Raw genomic sequence first — 18,384 nt, 5'->3', positions numbered from 1 at the left:
AATTACTTTATGTGGATGCCAACATATAAACGCTTAATTCCTCTCTCTGCTACTTTGAAAGAGTTCAACCCATTCCAAATAAATAGGCAAACTTCTCCAAATTGCAGACAAAGAATGCATTAAGACTCTGTGCACTAATATTTGCATAGCACAATTTGTGCCTACACTGAGTGCATTAGATTTATTAGTGCAAGTCTTAGGCATTTTAACTCAGGAGCATTTTTCATTGTGGTGTTATCGTTTTATTTTGGAGGGATGCGCTTTAGTATCTCCGCTGGGTCCTTTGAAAAACATGATGGCAGCCAAATTGTCCTTGTTGTCATACATTGCCCAATTCTGGATCTCATTTCCCACGTTATGTATTTTAACTCTGTGGCAAATAGTTTCACGGGGAAACAGACGCAGTTTCACGCTTATCATGAAACAGTAAAGGTGATTATTTCTGCTACATTTAAAGTCGACCTGTGTTTGTTTGAACACTTCTGAACCTGATGGGGTGATTTTCTGCAGTGATTTTTTATCATGCTGTTTAAAAAGAGGAGGTTTGACCTCTTCTGAAGGAAGCGGCTGCTCTCGTGCTGTGTTCACCACCGTTGCAGTCTCACAGACTGTGTCAAATGAGAACCATGTGTAGAGTGAGAGGCCAAGAGGACACAGGAGTTTATGGTGGCTTTGCTTTTAAATTATATATGGCAGAAGTTTAGCCGTTGCAATGAGTTATAAAAGGAGTTCAGAAGTATCTGGAGATCTGATGCATGGGGAGAGGGCTGTTTACTTATGTGAACTTTTCTTTTTAGGGAAAAAAAAGAGCAACCTCCTTTTCCGTGAGGTCAGAGTTCAGCCTTGTAGAGTTCGTGAAGGCTCCATAAAAAAAAAGAGCTTTTCAGCTGTTTGAAGCAGCCCTGCTGAGAGAAATTGATAGATCCCATGAGAAGACTTGTCTTCTCCTCCTAAGGGTGGACCTGTAGTTGGATTTTCATGAAGGGTTAATTTGCTTTTAAGTCTCTTTACAAGATGAGGTAAAGGACTGGACACGCAAAAAGAGAGCTTAGGTTTAAATTCCAGCCACGCGTCAATTGTATACAGATGAGTGAGTTAGATAGAGGAAGATGAGATTGTGGCAGAAGCACAGATCCTGTTGATTAATCATGAAGGAGAACTAGACTGTGACATTGTTTGCTTAAGGAAGAAACTTAGCATTGAGAAAGGCCTGACCATCTTACCCTTCCAATTTAAGGATGATATTGTACCTCTACGATCGAAAATAAAATTGATTTTCAGCATTATTGATTGTGTCCATCTAATGTCTGGGGGGCGGGGAGGGGGGTGCAAAAACATCCAATTGATCATGTCCAAGCGAGCTTACTGAGGTGAGGAAGTGATTAATGATGGCTCGTCAGCCTTATATGTATGAAAATTGCAGTCAGCTACTCTCCAAATACTGGGCTGGGTAATACATAGGGCCTCCTCCCGGGAACACAATGTTGGTATGGAACTGACGTTTTTGAATTGATTTGTTTATTATTGTCACATGTATTAGCATACAGTGAAAAGTATTGTTTCTTGCGCGCTATAAGGTTCATAGAGAAGGAAGCGAGAGAGTGGAGAATTAGTGTTACAGTCATAGCCAGGGTGTAGAGAAAGATCAGCTTAATGCAAGGTAAGTCCATTCAAAAGTCTGACAGCAGCAGGAAAGAAGCTGTTCTTGAGTCGGTTGGTGCGTGACCTCAGAATTTTGTATCTTTCTCCCGAAGGATAAAGGTGGAAGAGAGAATGTCCGGGGTGCGTGGGGTCCTTAATTATGCTGGCTGCTTTGCCGAGGCAGTGGGAAGTGTAGACAGAGTCAATGGATGGGAGGCTGGTTTGCGCGATGGATTGGGCTACATTCATGACTTTTTGTAGTTCCTTGCGGTCTTGGGCAGAGCAGGAGCCAGACCAAGCTGTGATACAACCAGAAAGAATGCTTTCTATGGTGCATCTGTAAAAGTTGGTGAGAGTCGTAGCTGACATGCCAAATTTCCTTAGTCTTCTGAGAAAGACGTGTTCCACTTGGGTTTAAGGAAGGGAGTGGGTCGGAAGGAAGGGGGAATTCGACCTAAGGGGGGGGATAGCCCTGCAATCAGCAAACGCTAGCCCCCGAAGAGTGATTCCCCCCACCACCCTTCCTGCCTTTTAAACATTTAAGTTTTTTAAAAAGTCAAACTTTCCGCTCCTACATTGCTGTCCATGCCAAACGTTTTATGGCATGGTGTGTTATCAGGGTCAACTGGGTTGATAACAAGTCTAATTGACCCTTCATTGTTCATTTAAATATGGCAGGTGGGTCCAATTTCAATATCCATCCACCCCCTGTATTATGGGGGTGAGCTCGGGGGAAGGCTGCAAGTTAGTGTGGTGGGCTCCCCGCCCTATTTTACTTGCCCCCCTCCCCTCCCCGCCCCCCCACCATGAAAACATGCTCACGTGGGCACATAAAATTCAGCCGACATTGTGTAAGGTTGGGGCACCCTAGTAATTTTGTGAAGACTTGCATAAAATCAATTAGTTCACAAAATCTCTGTAGCTTCAAAATAAAGTCAACCATTCCTTTCATTTTTAAAAGTGTGTTAGGAATCATTTTGGAATGACAAATACATGAATAGGATGGGAATAGAGGGATATGGTCCCTGGAAGGGTAGGGGGTTTTAGTTCAGTCGGGCAGCATGGTCGGTGCAGGCTTGGAGGGCCGAAGGGCCTGTTCGTGTGCTGTAATTTTTTTTGTTCTTTGACCAGCAAATTTGAAGGGAACAAAATGTTGACATTCAAGAAGTAGAGAACACAATTTCTCCCCACTTGATACAATTCCTATTGCATTTCCTCAATGGATAGATAATCAAAAATATGCCCTCTGTATCACACCCAGTTTCTGAAATGCAAACATGTTGAAGTTATCAGTTCCATTTTTTTGGCTGCAATAGAGAAGGAAGAAATGATGAAAAGCTGGATTGCAGAGTTTTAATGAATATTAAATTTACTGTGGAATTAAATCTGCAGTATTTATGAAATTTGAACCTTTGGGTGTGCCCAGTTACCTATATCTTGGGGCACACTGCAGAAAGAAAGCAATCAAATTTGGTGTCACGGTGAAGCCTGCGTAATGCCACCCTTTCAAATACTAAAGGCAAAATTTCCTGCTACCGCCAGCAGCGGGAATTGTGGCGGGCGGGGCAGCGAGATTTGGTGGGAGGCCAAAAATCAGTTTGCCAAGGTCAGGAAATTAGCTTGGAAGCGTGTTCTCCTGACCATCGTGGAGGGTCAAAGGCGGCTCGATTATGCCACGGGAATGATATCAGGAACTCTTAACTCTCGTTAAGAGTTCCACACACCAGAAACTTGTCTCCCGCCACCCCCCACAAATTCAGTGCCCCACCAATGAGAATCTTAAACAATTTGGGGGGAATTTTCCTGTCCACCAGCCATGGGAATCAAAGTGGGCAAGGGGTGGGGGTGGGGGGGTGGGGGGGGGTGGTTGGCGCGGGAGGGGAGACCATGCAAAGGTCTGTTGACGTTGAAGCAGGATTTTCCAGTTTTGTGGCGAGCATGTCCAGAAAATCCCACTCTTTATTTTGCGGCGGGAGGCACAGTGGTTAGCACTGCTGCCTCACAGCACCAGGGATCTGGGTTCAATTCCCGGCTTGGGTCACTGTCTGTGTTGAGTTTGCACGTTCTCCCTGTGGCTGCGTGGGTTTCCTCCGAGTGCTCCGGTTTCCTCGCACAGTTCAAAGATGTGTGGGTTAGGTGCATTGGCCATGCTAAATTGCCCCTTAGTGTCCCGGGATGCATAGGTTAGAGGGATTAGCAGGGTAAAGATGTGGGGTTATGGGGATAAGGCCTAGGTGGGATTGTAGTCGGTGCAGACTCAGTGGGCTGAATGGCCTCCTTCTGCACTGTCGAGTTTCTATGATTCTATGACTGTACACAGTGGCATGCACCTTTTAAAAAATTAATTCAAGCGATGAGGGTATGGCTGGCTGGGCCAGCATTTATTGCCCATCTGTAAGGGCGTTTAAGAGTCAAACACATTGCTGTGGGTCAGGAGTCACATGTAGGCCAGACCAGGTAAGGACGACAGATTTCCTTTCCTAAAGGACATTAGTGAGCCAGATGGGTTTTTACAACAGTCGACAATGGTTTCATGGTCATCAGTAGACTTTTAATTCCAGATTTTTATTGAATTCAAATTGCACCATCTGCCATGGTGAGTGTGCCATGGGAGTCTTCGAGCAGAGGAAGAAGAGTGAATGGTTGTCTGGGTGCCATTCAAATATGGCGCCTGGATGTTGGAGCCTCTAAAGGTGATGGAAAGGGCGGGCCACCTCCTGCCTGGCACACAAGATTTGGCATGATCTTTGTGGGAATGAGCTGAACAGTGCTAAGATTTTGAGTATTCAGAAGCTTGCTCTTTAGTTACTCCGACTTTCACTTCCGCCAATGGAAGCCAATTCGATGGGCCGAATGGCCTCCTTCTGCACTGTAGGGTTTCTATGATGATTCTATGATTCAATTAGTCCGCGGAATGGAAATTTCGACCCCTACTTCCACATGGATGTAAATAATGCACATTTGGAGCCTGAGAGTTCGCACGACAACTTTCCTGATCCACTACTTCCCTGGCGGCAATGAGGCAAAGATTAAACTCATGTTTTCTTGATTGTAAGTTTGAAATCAGAATTTCCCATTCTTGTCCGTTACTATTATTAAATAGAAGATGATTCACTCGGATGAAGTGCAACACATCATTCTACAGTTCAGGCCTTGGGGGTGAATCTTGCCTTTGGAAGATAAGTGTAAAATGGGCGATAGCAAATTGACAGCAAGCTTTACATCCTTACCAATTTTTATTTCCACTGACCTCAGCAAAAATAAAAATCAAGAGGCGTGAAAAAGGCCACCTACCCACTGTCACCTGTTTTACACTATCGCACAAAGTCAAAGCTACCCTATTGAATCAGAATTGAATGGGATGGTCTTTGTTCCCCTTGTGGACTTGATTCCCCAGCTGACTCTATTTCTCAGTTCACCAGACTGTTCACAAGCAGGCATCAGATTTGACAGCAGGTTGAGGGTCCAACCACATATCCATCACTAAACAAAGACCACTTATTCCTAGTTCTGTACCATCGCCCAACTCTGTCCCACCTCAGCTCATCTGCCGCTAATGTCCTCATCGATAGCCCAGTAGGATTGATAGACCCACTGGATGGAATTTTACCAACATTTGTCAGACTCTGACAGAATACCAGCTTGTATCACCAGATGCATAGCCGGGTTTTCAGGACAGATTTTCTGGCACTCACTAGGGGCATGTTTTACGCTGTCATTCCGGCAAGGTGGGGCTGGATAGAGACAGCAAGGCCGGCTCCACAGAGATGGAATCATAGAATCCTTACAGTGTAGAGGAATCCAGTCAGCCCATCAAGGCTGCACCGACCACAATCCCACCCAGGCCCTATCCCCATAGTCCCACATATTTACCCTAGCCATTCCCCCAGACACTAAGGGGCAACTTAGCATGGGCAATCCACCTTACCCGCACATCTTTGGATTGTGGAAGGAAACTGGAGCACCCGGAGGAAACCCATGCAGACACGGGGAGAACTTGCAGACTCCACACAGTCACCCAAGGCCAGAATTGAACCCAGGTACCTGGAATTGTCAGGCAGCAGTGCTAACCACTGTGCCAGTGTGCCGCACCATCAGGGCACCATTTGTATAGAGTGCCCTGATCTGTGATAAAGATGAACTTCCCCACACCCTCCATGAACACGGAGATCCCTCTCCCCTTCCTCCCTCCCCACACAACAAGTACTGAGGGCACACCCCGCCTCCTCAGGTGTCAACCCCCCCCCCCCCCTCCCCAACACACATTAGGGAACTCCCCCCAATAGAGCTCCATAGAGGACCCACCCCGGGCACTGCTGGGGGCTGTGCCAATCCGTGCCAGGACAGTGCTAACCTCTGTTGGAGTCAGTGCCTGGGCAGTACCTGGCTTCTCCCTCTTTCCCGGAGGATTATATTTGCCTTGCCTCCCATGGTTGGTTCCCCGCGACTGATTCCCATTTTTACATACCAGGTGTAAACCCCACTGAAATAACATCACGTCAGTGAGGTGTGAATATTCAGTGTGGGGGGGGTGGGGTAGTGGGGTGGTGGGAGGGGGGGGAGGGGGGAAAGCATATTGCTGGGAAGCTGTTTAATGAGATTGAAATTTATTAACATGTATGGAAATGAAAGGGCGGGAACCTTGATACTTCACCAGTAAGGGGCAGGGGGGGAAAAATCACAAAATGAGGATCTCGCTGGTGAGAATCTTGTTTCCTGACCCTTGCAGGATTTTGCGCACACGTCGCTATTTGTGCTTGTGGCGAATATGAGCACAAATCATCCCCCCCCCACCTCCACTCCCAGTTTTCAATATTTCAGTTCCCACTGAAGACCGATCTCTGTATGCTTGCTCAGTTGCTGGTTGTAATTTGCTCCATTTTCTTGTCTTTTTCCTAGAACGGGCCTTATCACCATCTTCCCCAATCTAGCTTCATCACTGAAGTATCTTTGTCCCTGGAACCATTCTTGTGAATCTTTTCTGCACTCTCTTGAATGCCTTCAGATCTTTAATAAAGTGCCGCACCCAGTACTGGACACAACGCTCCAGCTAAAGTGAACCACTGTCATATATAGGTTCAATATAACCTTATTTTTCGCTGGAGTTCAGACGAATGAGGGGGGATCTCACAGAGACTTATAAAATTCTAACAGGACTAGACAGGGTAGATGCAGGGAGGATGTTCCCGATTGTGGGTGTGTCTAGAACCAGGTGCCACAGTCTGAGGATTGAGGGTAGACCATTTAGAACGGAGATGAGGAGACATTTCTTCACCCAAAGAGTGGTGAACCTGTGGAATTCATTACCACAGGAAGTAGTTGATGCCAAAACATTGAAAATATTCAAGAGGCGGCTGGATATAGCACTTGGGGCAAATGGGATCAAAGGTTATGGGGAGAAAGCAGGATTAGGCTACTGAGTTGGACGATCAGCCATGATCGTGATGAATGGCGGAGCAGGCTCCAAGGGCCAAATGGCCTCCACCTGGTCCTATCCTTTATGCTTCTATTTTTCTATGTTTCCTTGCTGTTGTAATCTACACTGCTATTAATAAAGCCTTGGATGCTGTATGCTTTTGAGGGATGACTCCCTCAACCTGTCCTTCCTCCTTCAATGACTTACCCATATGTACACCCAGGTCCCTCTGCCCCTGCATCCGCTTTAGAGTTGCACCCTTTATTTTATGGTGTGTCTCTCCAAATTCTTCCCACCAAAATGACTTGCTTGACATTTCTCTACATTGAGGTTTATCTGCCACCTGTCACCCCAATGATGTCCAATGGCCTCTTAGTGTACTGTAAAAATTTGGTGATTGGATATGTTATTTTATCATTTTAATATCTTTCTTGTACTGAGATAGAATCATAGAATCCTACAGGGCAGAAGGAGGCCATTCAGCCCATCGAGTCTGCACCAACCACAATCCCATCTAGGCCCTCTGTCCACAACCCCACACATTTGCCCTGGCTAGTCCCCCTGACACTAAGGGGCAATTTAGCATGGCCAATCCACCTAACCCACACATCTTTGGATGATGATGATTTTGAAATATTCTGATGATTTCTGCTTTCCATTCAAGCAGTTTACAAATCTTGCAGCCAACTAACTTTCTCTTTGCGGATGGAATACTAATGTTTTTATATATCACCCCTCCCTTTTTTTTTCAATTTCTCCAAAATGTTCGTTTGTCTATTAGCCTTCAGTCTTGGAGAAGAATTATACCTAAAACACTGGTTCATCATTTCCCTCCTCAGACGCTGACAGATCTGAATTTTTACCTGTTTATTGCCCATGTAACGTTCAATCCCACTCTCAAATATATATTTATGCAACATTTCTTTCAAAATAGGTAACCAAACTAAAAGGAATTATTTTTGCTCAGATATGTCCATTATTCAGCAAAATAATCGCTACGTATTAAAAAATAGTCAAGATGCATTTCCTGCCTATATTTTGTGTCATATTTTGATCATTTTTTTCTACGTATTTACATTCATAATAGAAACTGTCGCTGCAAATTGTCCATTTTTGGAAACAACAAAGCCACATCAATAATGAATGATCAGGGCCAACAAGTTTTGAGAGAGAGAAGCGAGAAAGTTAGGCACTGTTCTATTTTTACCCTGTTGTTCCCCAATCTGTTGATGAGGTGTGTAGGCTGAACAATGTCTTTAGAAGGCTGTAAATGAGTTTCCATGCTGTTTTGCTGCTTGTGCTTATTTTACATGAGTCTTATGCTAATATTTACTGCGATGGGAGTGCACAAGTAGACACAGCAAACTTGTGTATAACTCCCTGTGCAGCCTACTAAAACAACATATTTTCCCTTCAAGGAAATTCTGATTTGATCTGATTTAATTTATTATTGTCACATGTATTAGTATACAGTGAAAAGTTGTTTCTTCACAGTATACAGACAAAGCATACTGCACATAGAGAAGGAAAGGAGATGGTGCAGAATGTAGTGTTACAGTCACAGCTAGGGTGTAGAGAAAGATCAACTTAATATGAGGTAGGTCCATTCAAAAGTCTGATGGCAGCAGGGAAGAAGCTGTTCTTGAGTCGGTTGGAATGTGATCTCAGACTTCTGTTTCTTTTTTCTTGATGGAAGAAGGCGGAACAGAGAATGTCCAGGGTGCGTGGGGTCCTTGATTATGCTGGCTGCTTTTCTGAGGTAGCAGGACGTGTAGATGCCACCAACCCCCCACCTCCCACCCATGATTTTCCCTTACATTTGGTTTGGTGAATTCAACACTGTGTTGGAAGTGCTGCCCACCCTTTGCTTCGCCAGTTTGCACGTGGACCCACATGGGACCATCCGTAATTTCAAGGGTCACTGCCTCTGCCTTCCAAGTAGAAGCTTTACGCTGCATCATCACCTTTATTTTCTATTGCCAAGACAGTTTTCAGTTCAGCGAACTGATTTTTCATGAATGCTACTACAAGCCTTAATTTTATTCAAAAAGCCTTACACATAGAACTGGTAGAAATTACCAGGTGCAAACGAGGTCAACATACCAGGTTTCCATCCCCATTGTTTAGCTGTGGGATTTCTGGGGCTTCCCGTGTGAGCGAGAGCAGCATTTGCATCTGTGATAGATGTAGGACTTATTTAAGGGGTGCAGGAATGGGAGTTCCGATGCTTCCATCGCATTTTCCGGCAGATTGTGTTTGTCTGGACTCAGATGTCAGGAGAGGGAAGGGGGTCTTGTGCCAGTGGCTTCCCTCAGATAGGATGGTGTAAGGGGCTCAGCTTGCAAGATTGGAAGATATACAGCTTACTTTCTTTTTCGGCAGGGCTTTGGATTCTCAACAGCAATCAAGCCCCAGGTCTTGCAGTTGCACCTTGACCCTCTAACACCTTTGTTTCCTGACAGGAGCGCACTTGGGGACCTATGCCAGGTGTAGGATTGGCCCACATTAAACGGTAGGAGCTACCAAACCAGGTTGCAGCTCGACCCAGACAGGCTCAGCGCATTACAGGGCATGCTGTATTTGGAGCACAGAGGGGCTGTGAAAATTGGCCCCATATCTCCTAGATAGCTCATGCTCACCAAGCATTAAGTCCTCAAAGCATAACCTAGTGCTTTAAAACACAATGCTGACTTCACTTTGTGGTCTACACATTAAGGATGGACATTGCTGATCTCTGCCAGGGCAGTAGTTGGAGAACTGCTGTACGTTTCAATACCTCCATGGTGGAGAGGGCGCAAGTCAGTGCTAACTAGTCATCGCAACAAAGCTGCACATTGCTGGACATCAGGTTTGGAACTGGTGACCTGTATAACCATATCTCCTACCAGCACTCACTATTCTAAGTGTATACCAATTTGCTGAATTTTGGAGATTTTCCCAAGAAAATCAGAGCCTCCATTTTAAATGTGGCATGTCAGCATCTCAGGGTTTTAACTAGCAGGTAAGGAGTATAAGGGACAATCACTTGAGCAAAGCATTAGTAGCATCTGTACTGTAATTTCCAGCTTGAATCAGTGTCTTCTCAGAATAAGCACTTAAAATATAAATCATTGGAGGTTGCTTATTGCATCAAACTACTGATAGAATGATCTTCATCAGCTCAAGAGACTTTATGCATTCCACAATATCATACACTATTACCAGGTACATCTAACAAGATGCAAATATATTCCTTATTTACTAAACTTTAGAATGAATAGATTGGAAATTTATAGACTATATATAGATATTTTTCCTTACGTCAGTATAATATTTTGGATTTTTCACATGTGTTCAGGCAAGGAAAGATCTTTGGTGAACTTAAGACATCCCAAAATGCTTTAAATTTTTACTCCATTCTTAAAGTTACAAAGCAATGCTCAGAATGGACTGGACAAACCAAATCTATTCCCTGCTTGCTCCAAAAACCAAACTGAAAAACAAATGAATCCAATTCAAGCTCCCCACAAGGGAGATGAACAAGATCCAAGCTGACAAGATGAGGCATTGCATTCCATTTGGGGGTTTGGTCTGATGCTTGATTTTAGCCAAAAGGCCAAAAATACACAAAAAGCATAGTCACCCCTCGGAAATACAACAGACCAGTTTGAGCACAGCAAGACCAGCCACGAGAGCAATATAATAATGACCAGAGAATCGGTTTTATAGAATCCCTACAATGCAGAAGGAGGCCATTCGGCCCATCGAGCCTGCACCGACAATGATCCCACCCAGGCCCTATCCCCGTAACCCCACTTTTTTACCCTGCTAGTCCCCCTGACACTACGAGGCAATTTAGTATGGCCAATCAACCTAACCCGCATATCTTTGGAGTGTGGGAGGAAACCGGAGCATCCGGAGGAAACCCACGCAGGCACGGGGAGAACATGCAAACTCCACACAGACAGTGACCCGAGGCCTTAATCGAACCTGGGTCCCTGGCGCTGTGAGGCAGCGGTGCTAACCATTGTGTCCATGTGCTGTTGGCTGAGGGATACATTTCCATGGTTCCTATCTCATATCTAGGCGGTTGTAAATTTGAGGCCAAACTGGCTGATCGTTAGTTAAGGCTTGGCAGCCTCTTATTCTCGTAGCACTGAGCTACTCATGTAACGTTACTGAAATGGCAATGAATGCAAACCCACACAAGTACGATGGAAAGAGGAGTCGCTTCATCATTTGCAATTGGAAGCTGGTATTGAAAAACTGAGGGTCGTTAACTGTGACACTGCACACCTGGTGTTGTGGCAGCTTCATACAATGGAGTTTAATATAACTTGGCCAAGTGAGGGCATGTTAAGCATTATTACTCAGTGTTGTGTGTGGGTGTAAATTCTGAACAGAAACTGAAAAAAAATGAGCTAATTTTCATGTGTTGGCCAATGCGAGCCTCACACGGAGCTGAAACTTCTTTCATCCTTAGCCAGCTCAGGCGCACAGATCAGTCTTATTTTCAATATAAAGCTGATTTCTCTTTCCCCATTTGCTTTGGAATCTGGCCGCCATTTTAGATTCATTACAAACTGAAAAGTTTTGCTCCCTTCCCTGGAACAGTCGCCCAGATTAATTACAATAAAAGAACTGTAAGAAGTCTCACAACACCGGCTTAAAGTCCAACAGGTTTACTTGCAATCACGAGCTCTCGGAGCAGCGCTCCGAAAGCTCGTGATTCCAAATAAACCTGTTGGACTTTAAGTTTGTGTTGTGAGACTTCTTATTGTGCCCATCCCAGTCCAATGCATCCCCACAATAAAGGAATAGCCTGCATTACAATTATGGCAGCCCCGAGATGAACCAATGTTTGAAAATCAAACTTATTTAGCATGGCCAATCAACCTAACCCGCACATCTTTGGATTGTGGGAGGAGACCGGAACACCCAGGGGAAACCCACGCAGACACGGGGAGAATGTGCAAACTCCACACAGACAGTCACCCGAGGCTGGAATTGAACTAGTGGCATGGTGGCACAGTGATTAGCACTGCTGTCCCACAGCTCCAGGGACCTGGATTCAATTCATGCTTGGATCACTGTCTGCGTGGTGTCTGCACATTCTCCCCGTGTCTGCGTGGGTTTCCTCCAGGTGCTCCGGTTTCCTCTCACAGTCCAAAGATGTGCTGGTTAGGTTGATTGGCCATGATAAATTGACTCTTAGTGTCCTGGGATGCATAGGTTAGAGGTATTAGCGGGGTAAATATGTGGGGTTACGGGAATAGGGCCTAGGTAGGATTGTTGTCGGTGCAGGCTCGATGGGCCGAATGGCCTCCTTCTGCACTGTAGGGATTCTATGATTGTATGAACCCGTGTCCCTGGCGCTGGGAGGCAGCAGTGCTAACCACTGTGCCACCGTGCCACCTTGGCATGGTGGCATTGTTGTGGCCTCACATGTAACAAGTGAGGGACCAAACAGATGGATTTTAGAGAAAATTAATTGGTAAAGTGTCTATTGAAGTCTAACAATGTTTTGCCTGCCCTTTTTGTACATGTATCTCAGCATGTGTATTGAGGCAGTTGGAATTTTGTCTGGTTCACACAATTTTATTTGTTTTTCCCCCCAACAGTTTATGGAATAGATGGGAGAGGGATTGCTTTCATTTATCAGGAGGTTGAGGCAAACTTCTCTATATGATCAGAATCACAGTTTTGATTTCAATTCCATGAATTCTTGAATTTTATTCGGCCTCACGCTAAAACATGTAACATGTTCCGGAGAGTAACACATTATAGGTGTCTAATCACATTGATATAAAATATATATTTTATTAAGTGTATTCTATTTTCATTGGGATATAATTGCTCAATGAAATCTTAAATGGATGAAACGAAGATTTCCAAATTATTTAAGTGCTTTGGGATATTATACTACTTTAAAGAGGCTATATAGATGCAAGTTATTGCCATTTCAAATCCCTGTTTGTATTCATACTAATCCAAGAAAAATCATGATGGCAACATATCATGGGGGTGATTCTCCCATCCCGCTACGCTGCTTTTGTAGTGCCCCCTTGGCATTGCCCTGTGCCCAGTGGGCAATGCCAGCCTGGCCTCCTGGCACTGCCCAAGGGGCAAAATGCCAATGCCCAGGGGCACATTGACACTGCCCATCGGGCATGGGGCAGTGCCAAGGGGGCAGGGCCAAATGGGGTCAGGGCCTGATGGGGAGGTCGATCGGTGGAGGTGGGGGAACCCACTGCCACTCTGCAGTCAGGATCGGTGGCAGAGGGAGGGAATCCAGCGATCGGGGTTTCCATTGGGGTGGGAGGGTATTCCGGAGATTGGGACTGCAGGGGGGGGGGCTTGGGGTCGAGGCTGTCCCGGGCGTGTTCAGGGGGCCAGCGATCGGGCTGTGGGGGCTCGCACGGCTGGCAATGTGGGGGTCGCGAGGCTGGCCAGCAATCGAGCTGGCCAGGGATTGGGGGGGCCAGCAGTGCGGGGGCCACTCTGCATGCGCCGGTCTCAGTGCTGACAGATTGGCGCATGCGCAGTGGCCCGCTCAGCGCTACGCTGCTGGCCTCTCCAGCGGGAATAGGCCCTGCCCACTGATTTTTGGAGTGATTCACGCTATTGCATTCTGCAATGCACAGATTGTGGGAGAAAAAAACAGAGGGATTTACTCCAGTCCCCCCCCCCCCCCCCCCACCCCCCACCCCCCATGTCTTGGACAACTTTATGTGCATTTGTTAGCCTTCAGTTTTTTTGTCTATTACATTTAATGACCTCTAATTCATTAAGCGAACTTGGCTAAAATCCTTGGAAAAGTACTGGTGAAATCGAAGTGGAATTAGTGCTGTAATAGACCGAGTATTGAATACGTGTCCTGTTGTATAAACAGCTGCTCTGAAGATGTTATCAGTTAATGAAGGATTCTAAATCTAAGACCATTTCAAGAAAGCTGCATTTGAAAGTTAATAGGGACAGATTCCTTTCAGAGGGCAATTCTTCCTACGCTCTTGAGCGAATGTTTGATGGGTGAGAAAAAGAGAGACAGAGCAAGAGGAAGAGAGAGACGCGGACCGGAATTCTCCGAGTGTTCACACCCCGCCGCCACTGCTGGCACGAACGGGGAATTTGGCGCTCAGCCAAATCTCCGTCCACTGCAGCGGGACCGGAGAATCCCAGTTGTGGGCGCGGTCAGAGAATCCAGCCCTTGGAGAGAGAATCAGACCAAGATTAAGAGACACCACACCAGTTGAAGTTTCCTTAAAACAGCTTCTGTTCCAGCAAGATCATGGTGGTAGAACAGGCAGCGTGGGAAGGAAATTGTAGCCACTGTGAGTGAGGAGACTGGAGAAGGGAGAGGCCAAAAATAAATTTTTATGATTGGCAAAAAGTAATTGAGTGGGAATAAAATTTTGAATCTTAAGAAAATTATAAATGCTATTGTATATTAACTGTTGAGTAGTATCAAAATAAGAAAGATTGGCTGGAATTTTACTGGCACGCCCAGCCGAGGCTCGTAAGGTCACGCCCGAGGTCAAAGGAGAATGCCATTCTGCGAGCCCCGCCCACCCCGATTCTGGGGTGGCTGTGCCGGTAAAATCAGGGTCATTGTTTGTATTTTCTATTTTAAATGTTTGCAAATGGTAGTGAAATAATTCATTATTTTGCATTAGCTTTTCCTATAATGTACTATTCAAGATACATATTTACTATCCACAAAATCTGCTGCAAATACTTTGGCAGAATAACCAATTGCACAGCAATGCAGAAAATTTCCATTTCCATGTACTCTTCTATACTGGGCTGAACTTTAAATCCCATATCTCATCCATCATTGAGGTCATCTATTCCCACCTCCACAACATTGGCCATCTTTGCCTTTGCCTCAGCTCACTGCCACTGGAACCCGTCATCCATCGCCTTGACCTCTCTGATCGGCATTCTCATTTGCTTCCTCAGTTAAAACTCTGATGTCTGCATGCTATCCCCTATCACGTCTGCCCTCACTGACTGGTTTGCATCCTTCAAGCTGATTGGATTCAAATTCTTTGCCCTGATTTACAGATTTCTGCATAATCCCACCACTCCGATCTGACCATAAGAAACAGGAACAGGAGGAGGCCATTTGGCCCCTTGAGACTGCCCCTCCATTGAATAGGATCATGGCTGATTCAACATTGCTCACGTCTACTTTTCTGCCCTTTCTCTGTAACCCTCGCTTCCCTTACAGATCAAAAATCAAAATATCTCAGCCTCAAAGTGTACATAATGGATGGGACTTTACGGCCTCGTTCGTCCCGAAACCGTAAAATCTTGGACCTTTCCATGGCCCATCCCTCGCTCGCTCCAATTCCAGTGGCAGGCAGGACAGTAAAATTCCAGTCAATGACTCTGCCCCCGCAGCTCTCTGTGGCAAGGAGTTCCAAAGACTCACAACCCTCTGAGAAAAAAAATCCTTCTCATCTCAGTCTTAAATTGGCGCCCCTTTATTCTGAGACTATGCCCTCTGGTCCTAGACTCCCCAATGAGGGAAAATATCCTCTCAACATTTCACCTGTCAAGCCCTTTAAGAACCTGATATATTTCAACGAGATCACCTTTCATTCTTCTAAATTCCAATGAGTAGAGTCCCAACATGTTTAACCTTTCCTCATAAGACAATCCCTCCATACCAGGGATCATCCGAGCGAACATTATGGGTGTTGGCATCCCTTGCATCTTTTTCTCTTCCAGTCTAACACAGTAGCAAGGCATTTGATCCATTCTAAAATGCTCAACTGAAAAGAATCCACCTTGACGGCTCTTTTTCTAGCTGAATCCCTGAACACCTGCCTCTTGATTCATATCTTGATTAACCTTCTTTGGCCACTGTTTCCAGCTGTCCAGATGTTATACTGTGATGAGGGAATCAGATGAATGCACATTGTTGATCCATGCTTATTACCTGTTTCATCAATATTACGGTCACGGTCACTCTGAACATTCAACACAGATTCCAGAACAAACCAATGATCGATACATATTTCTTTTTGTTAGACCCGGCTGATACTGACCATGCATCTGGTAGCTGTAAGGTGCCTGGCCTGGTGAAGGTGTACTGAAACTGGTGCTGTAGCCGAGAAATCCTGTCTGTCCTGGTGAGTGTGCCTGACTCAGACCATCTTCTGTCTTGATGCCTGATTCAAAGGCACAATGTTACTTCAGGAAGGTGGGAATCAAATTGCATGCGCACGCATATGCACCACTCACATACAGGCCTTCAAATGCTCTTTTAAGTAACTCTTTCAATAGTTTGCAAGGCAGCTAGAAACACCTCTGACTTAAAATTAATACCAAATAAAGTTTATTTATTAGTCACAAGTACGCTTACATTAACACTGCAATGAAGTTACTGTGAAAATCCCCTAGTCGCCACACTCCGGCGCCTGTTCGGGTACACTGAGGGAGAATTTAACATGGCCAATGCACCTAACCAGCACGTCTTTCGGACTGTGGGAGGAAACCAGAGCACTGGGAGGAAACCTGCGCTAACACGAAGAGAACATGCAAACTCCACACAGACAGTGACCCAAGCCGGGAATCGAACCCAGGTCCCTGGCGCTGTGAGGCACCAGTGCTGGCCACCGTGCCACCCAACCATTCTGTTTTGAGAGAATTGAGTCTTTAGATATTGCTCCCTTCCTTTAATCTATTCCTTACATCCAACATAGACATTCGTCTAGATTGATTAGATTGCTTGCCTGAGCTTTCAATTGAAGTGTGATGATGTTTGTGCACTTCACCCGGGTCGTTTTGCAGTATTTTTTCTTTGTATTCATGTCCTCATGCTTTCAGACCCAGGGACTATTTGTGATTGTTAAAACTCACAAGGTACGATAATAAATTCTGTAACCTGAATGCAATTATTTTGTCATGAAGCGACTGAGCAGTTGAGAATAGTTGTGTATCCTGTTGACAGTCCACACAACAGACACGTTATGCTGGTTCTGGGCACTTCACAGAATCTCTAAGTGCAGAAGGAGGCCATTCGGCCCATCGAGTCTGCACCAATCACAATCCCAGCCAGGCCCTATCCCCATAAACGTACTTATTTACCCTATTAACCCCCTGACATGAGAGTCAATTTAGCATGGCCAATCAACCTAACCTGCACATCTTTGGAGTGTGGACGGAAACCCACGCAGACATGGGGAGAATGTGCAAACTCCACACAGACAATGACCCAAGCTGGGAATCGAACCCAGATCCCACCTGCTGTGAGGCAGCAGTGCTAACCACTGTGCCACCGTGCCGCCCATGATGGCCCATACTACAGCATCCACTTAAGGTGGTTGGTGTTGATCAAGTAGATTGAGATCAAATCAAGGTGAGGAGCTCCCCTACTCTCCTGTAAAATGCATTACCTGATGACTACATACCCATGTTGCCTCCTGGTTGATGTGTGGAAGTCGCCCAGGGCTGTCAAAGACTAGTCTGCCCCACAAAAAGCTTCAGTGTGGGGAGTCATGCTTGAAATCAAGGTGAGATGCAGTGCTGTTATGTGATTATGGCTGGAAAATCTTCACACAATAAGTGACAGCTCCCCTATTGCTTCTTTGTGAAGTGTAATCTCCTAGAATATGCATGGAATCATAGAATGTTACAGCACCAAAGGAGGCCACTCTTCCCATTGTGCCTGTACTGGCTCTTTGCCAGAGCTATCCAGTTAATTCCAATCTACGGCTTTTTCCCCATAATCTGGGGTGGCACGGTGGCACAGTGGTTAGCACTGCTGCCTCACAGCGCCAGGGACCCGGGTTCGATTCCTGGCTTGGATCATTGTCTGTGTGGAGTTTGCACGTTCTCCCCTGGTCTGCGTGGGTTTCCTCCCACAGTCCAAAGATGTGCTGGTTAGGTGAATTGGCCATGCTAAATTCTCCCTCAGTGTAACCAAACGGCGATGGAGTGTGGCGACTAGGGGATTTTCACAGTAACTTCATTGCAGTATGAATGTAAGCCTACTTGTGATTAATAAATAAGGTTCTACTTTAAACTTTGATTCCCAGTGTCCCATCCCCAACCACACCCCCCCCCCCACCCTCGCCCCCCCCCCCCCCCCCCCCCACCCCCCCGCCACTCCTGCCTTCCCTCACCACTCCTTTCAAGTATTTATTCAATTTCCTCTTGAATGTTAACAATGGTACTGGTTTCTTTCAGGCAGTACACCCCAGGTTCCACATCTCCTTCTTAGAGTTTTAACGTAACTTGTGCTGCTTGTACATTCTGAGGGGAAGACCGGGGGCGGAGGGCGGGGGGCGGGGGGCGGGGGGCGGTGGGGGGGGGGGGTGGTTTCTGCATCCTCACTGCTT

The 18,384-nt window shown here is 45.8% G+C and overlaps 1 protein-coding gene across 6 annotated transcripts in view; it reads right to left on the bottom strand.

Moving 5' to 3' along the window:
* LOC144508601 (protein phosphatase EYA2-like) overlaps nucleotides 1–18,384 on the bottom strand; it is a 250,240-nt gene that overhangs the window by 118,029 nt on the left and 113,827 nt on the right. For all 6 annotated transcript variants that reach the window (XM_078236741.1, XM_078236745.1, XM_078236744.1 and 3 more), the window contains exon 6: nucleotides 16,090–16,212. In XM_078236741.1, the coding sequence (XP_078092867.1) occupies nucleotides 16,090–16,212 (123 nt within the window). The remainder of the gene's footprint in view (nucleotides 1–16,089; nucleotides 16,213–18,384) is intronic.

This window comes from Mustelus asterias, chromosome 20, assembly GCF_964213995.1.
Source record: "Mustelus asterias chromosome 20, sMusAst1.hap1.1, whole genome shotgun sequence".
Taxonomy (NCBI): domain Eukaryota; kingdom Metazoa; phylum Chordata; class Chondrichthyes; order Carcharhiniformes; family Triakidae; genus Mustelus; species Mustelus asterias.
The sequence above is the reverse complement of the archived record's forward strand: the minus strand, read 5'-3'. Positions and strand labels throughout refer to the sequence as shown.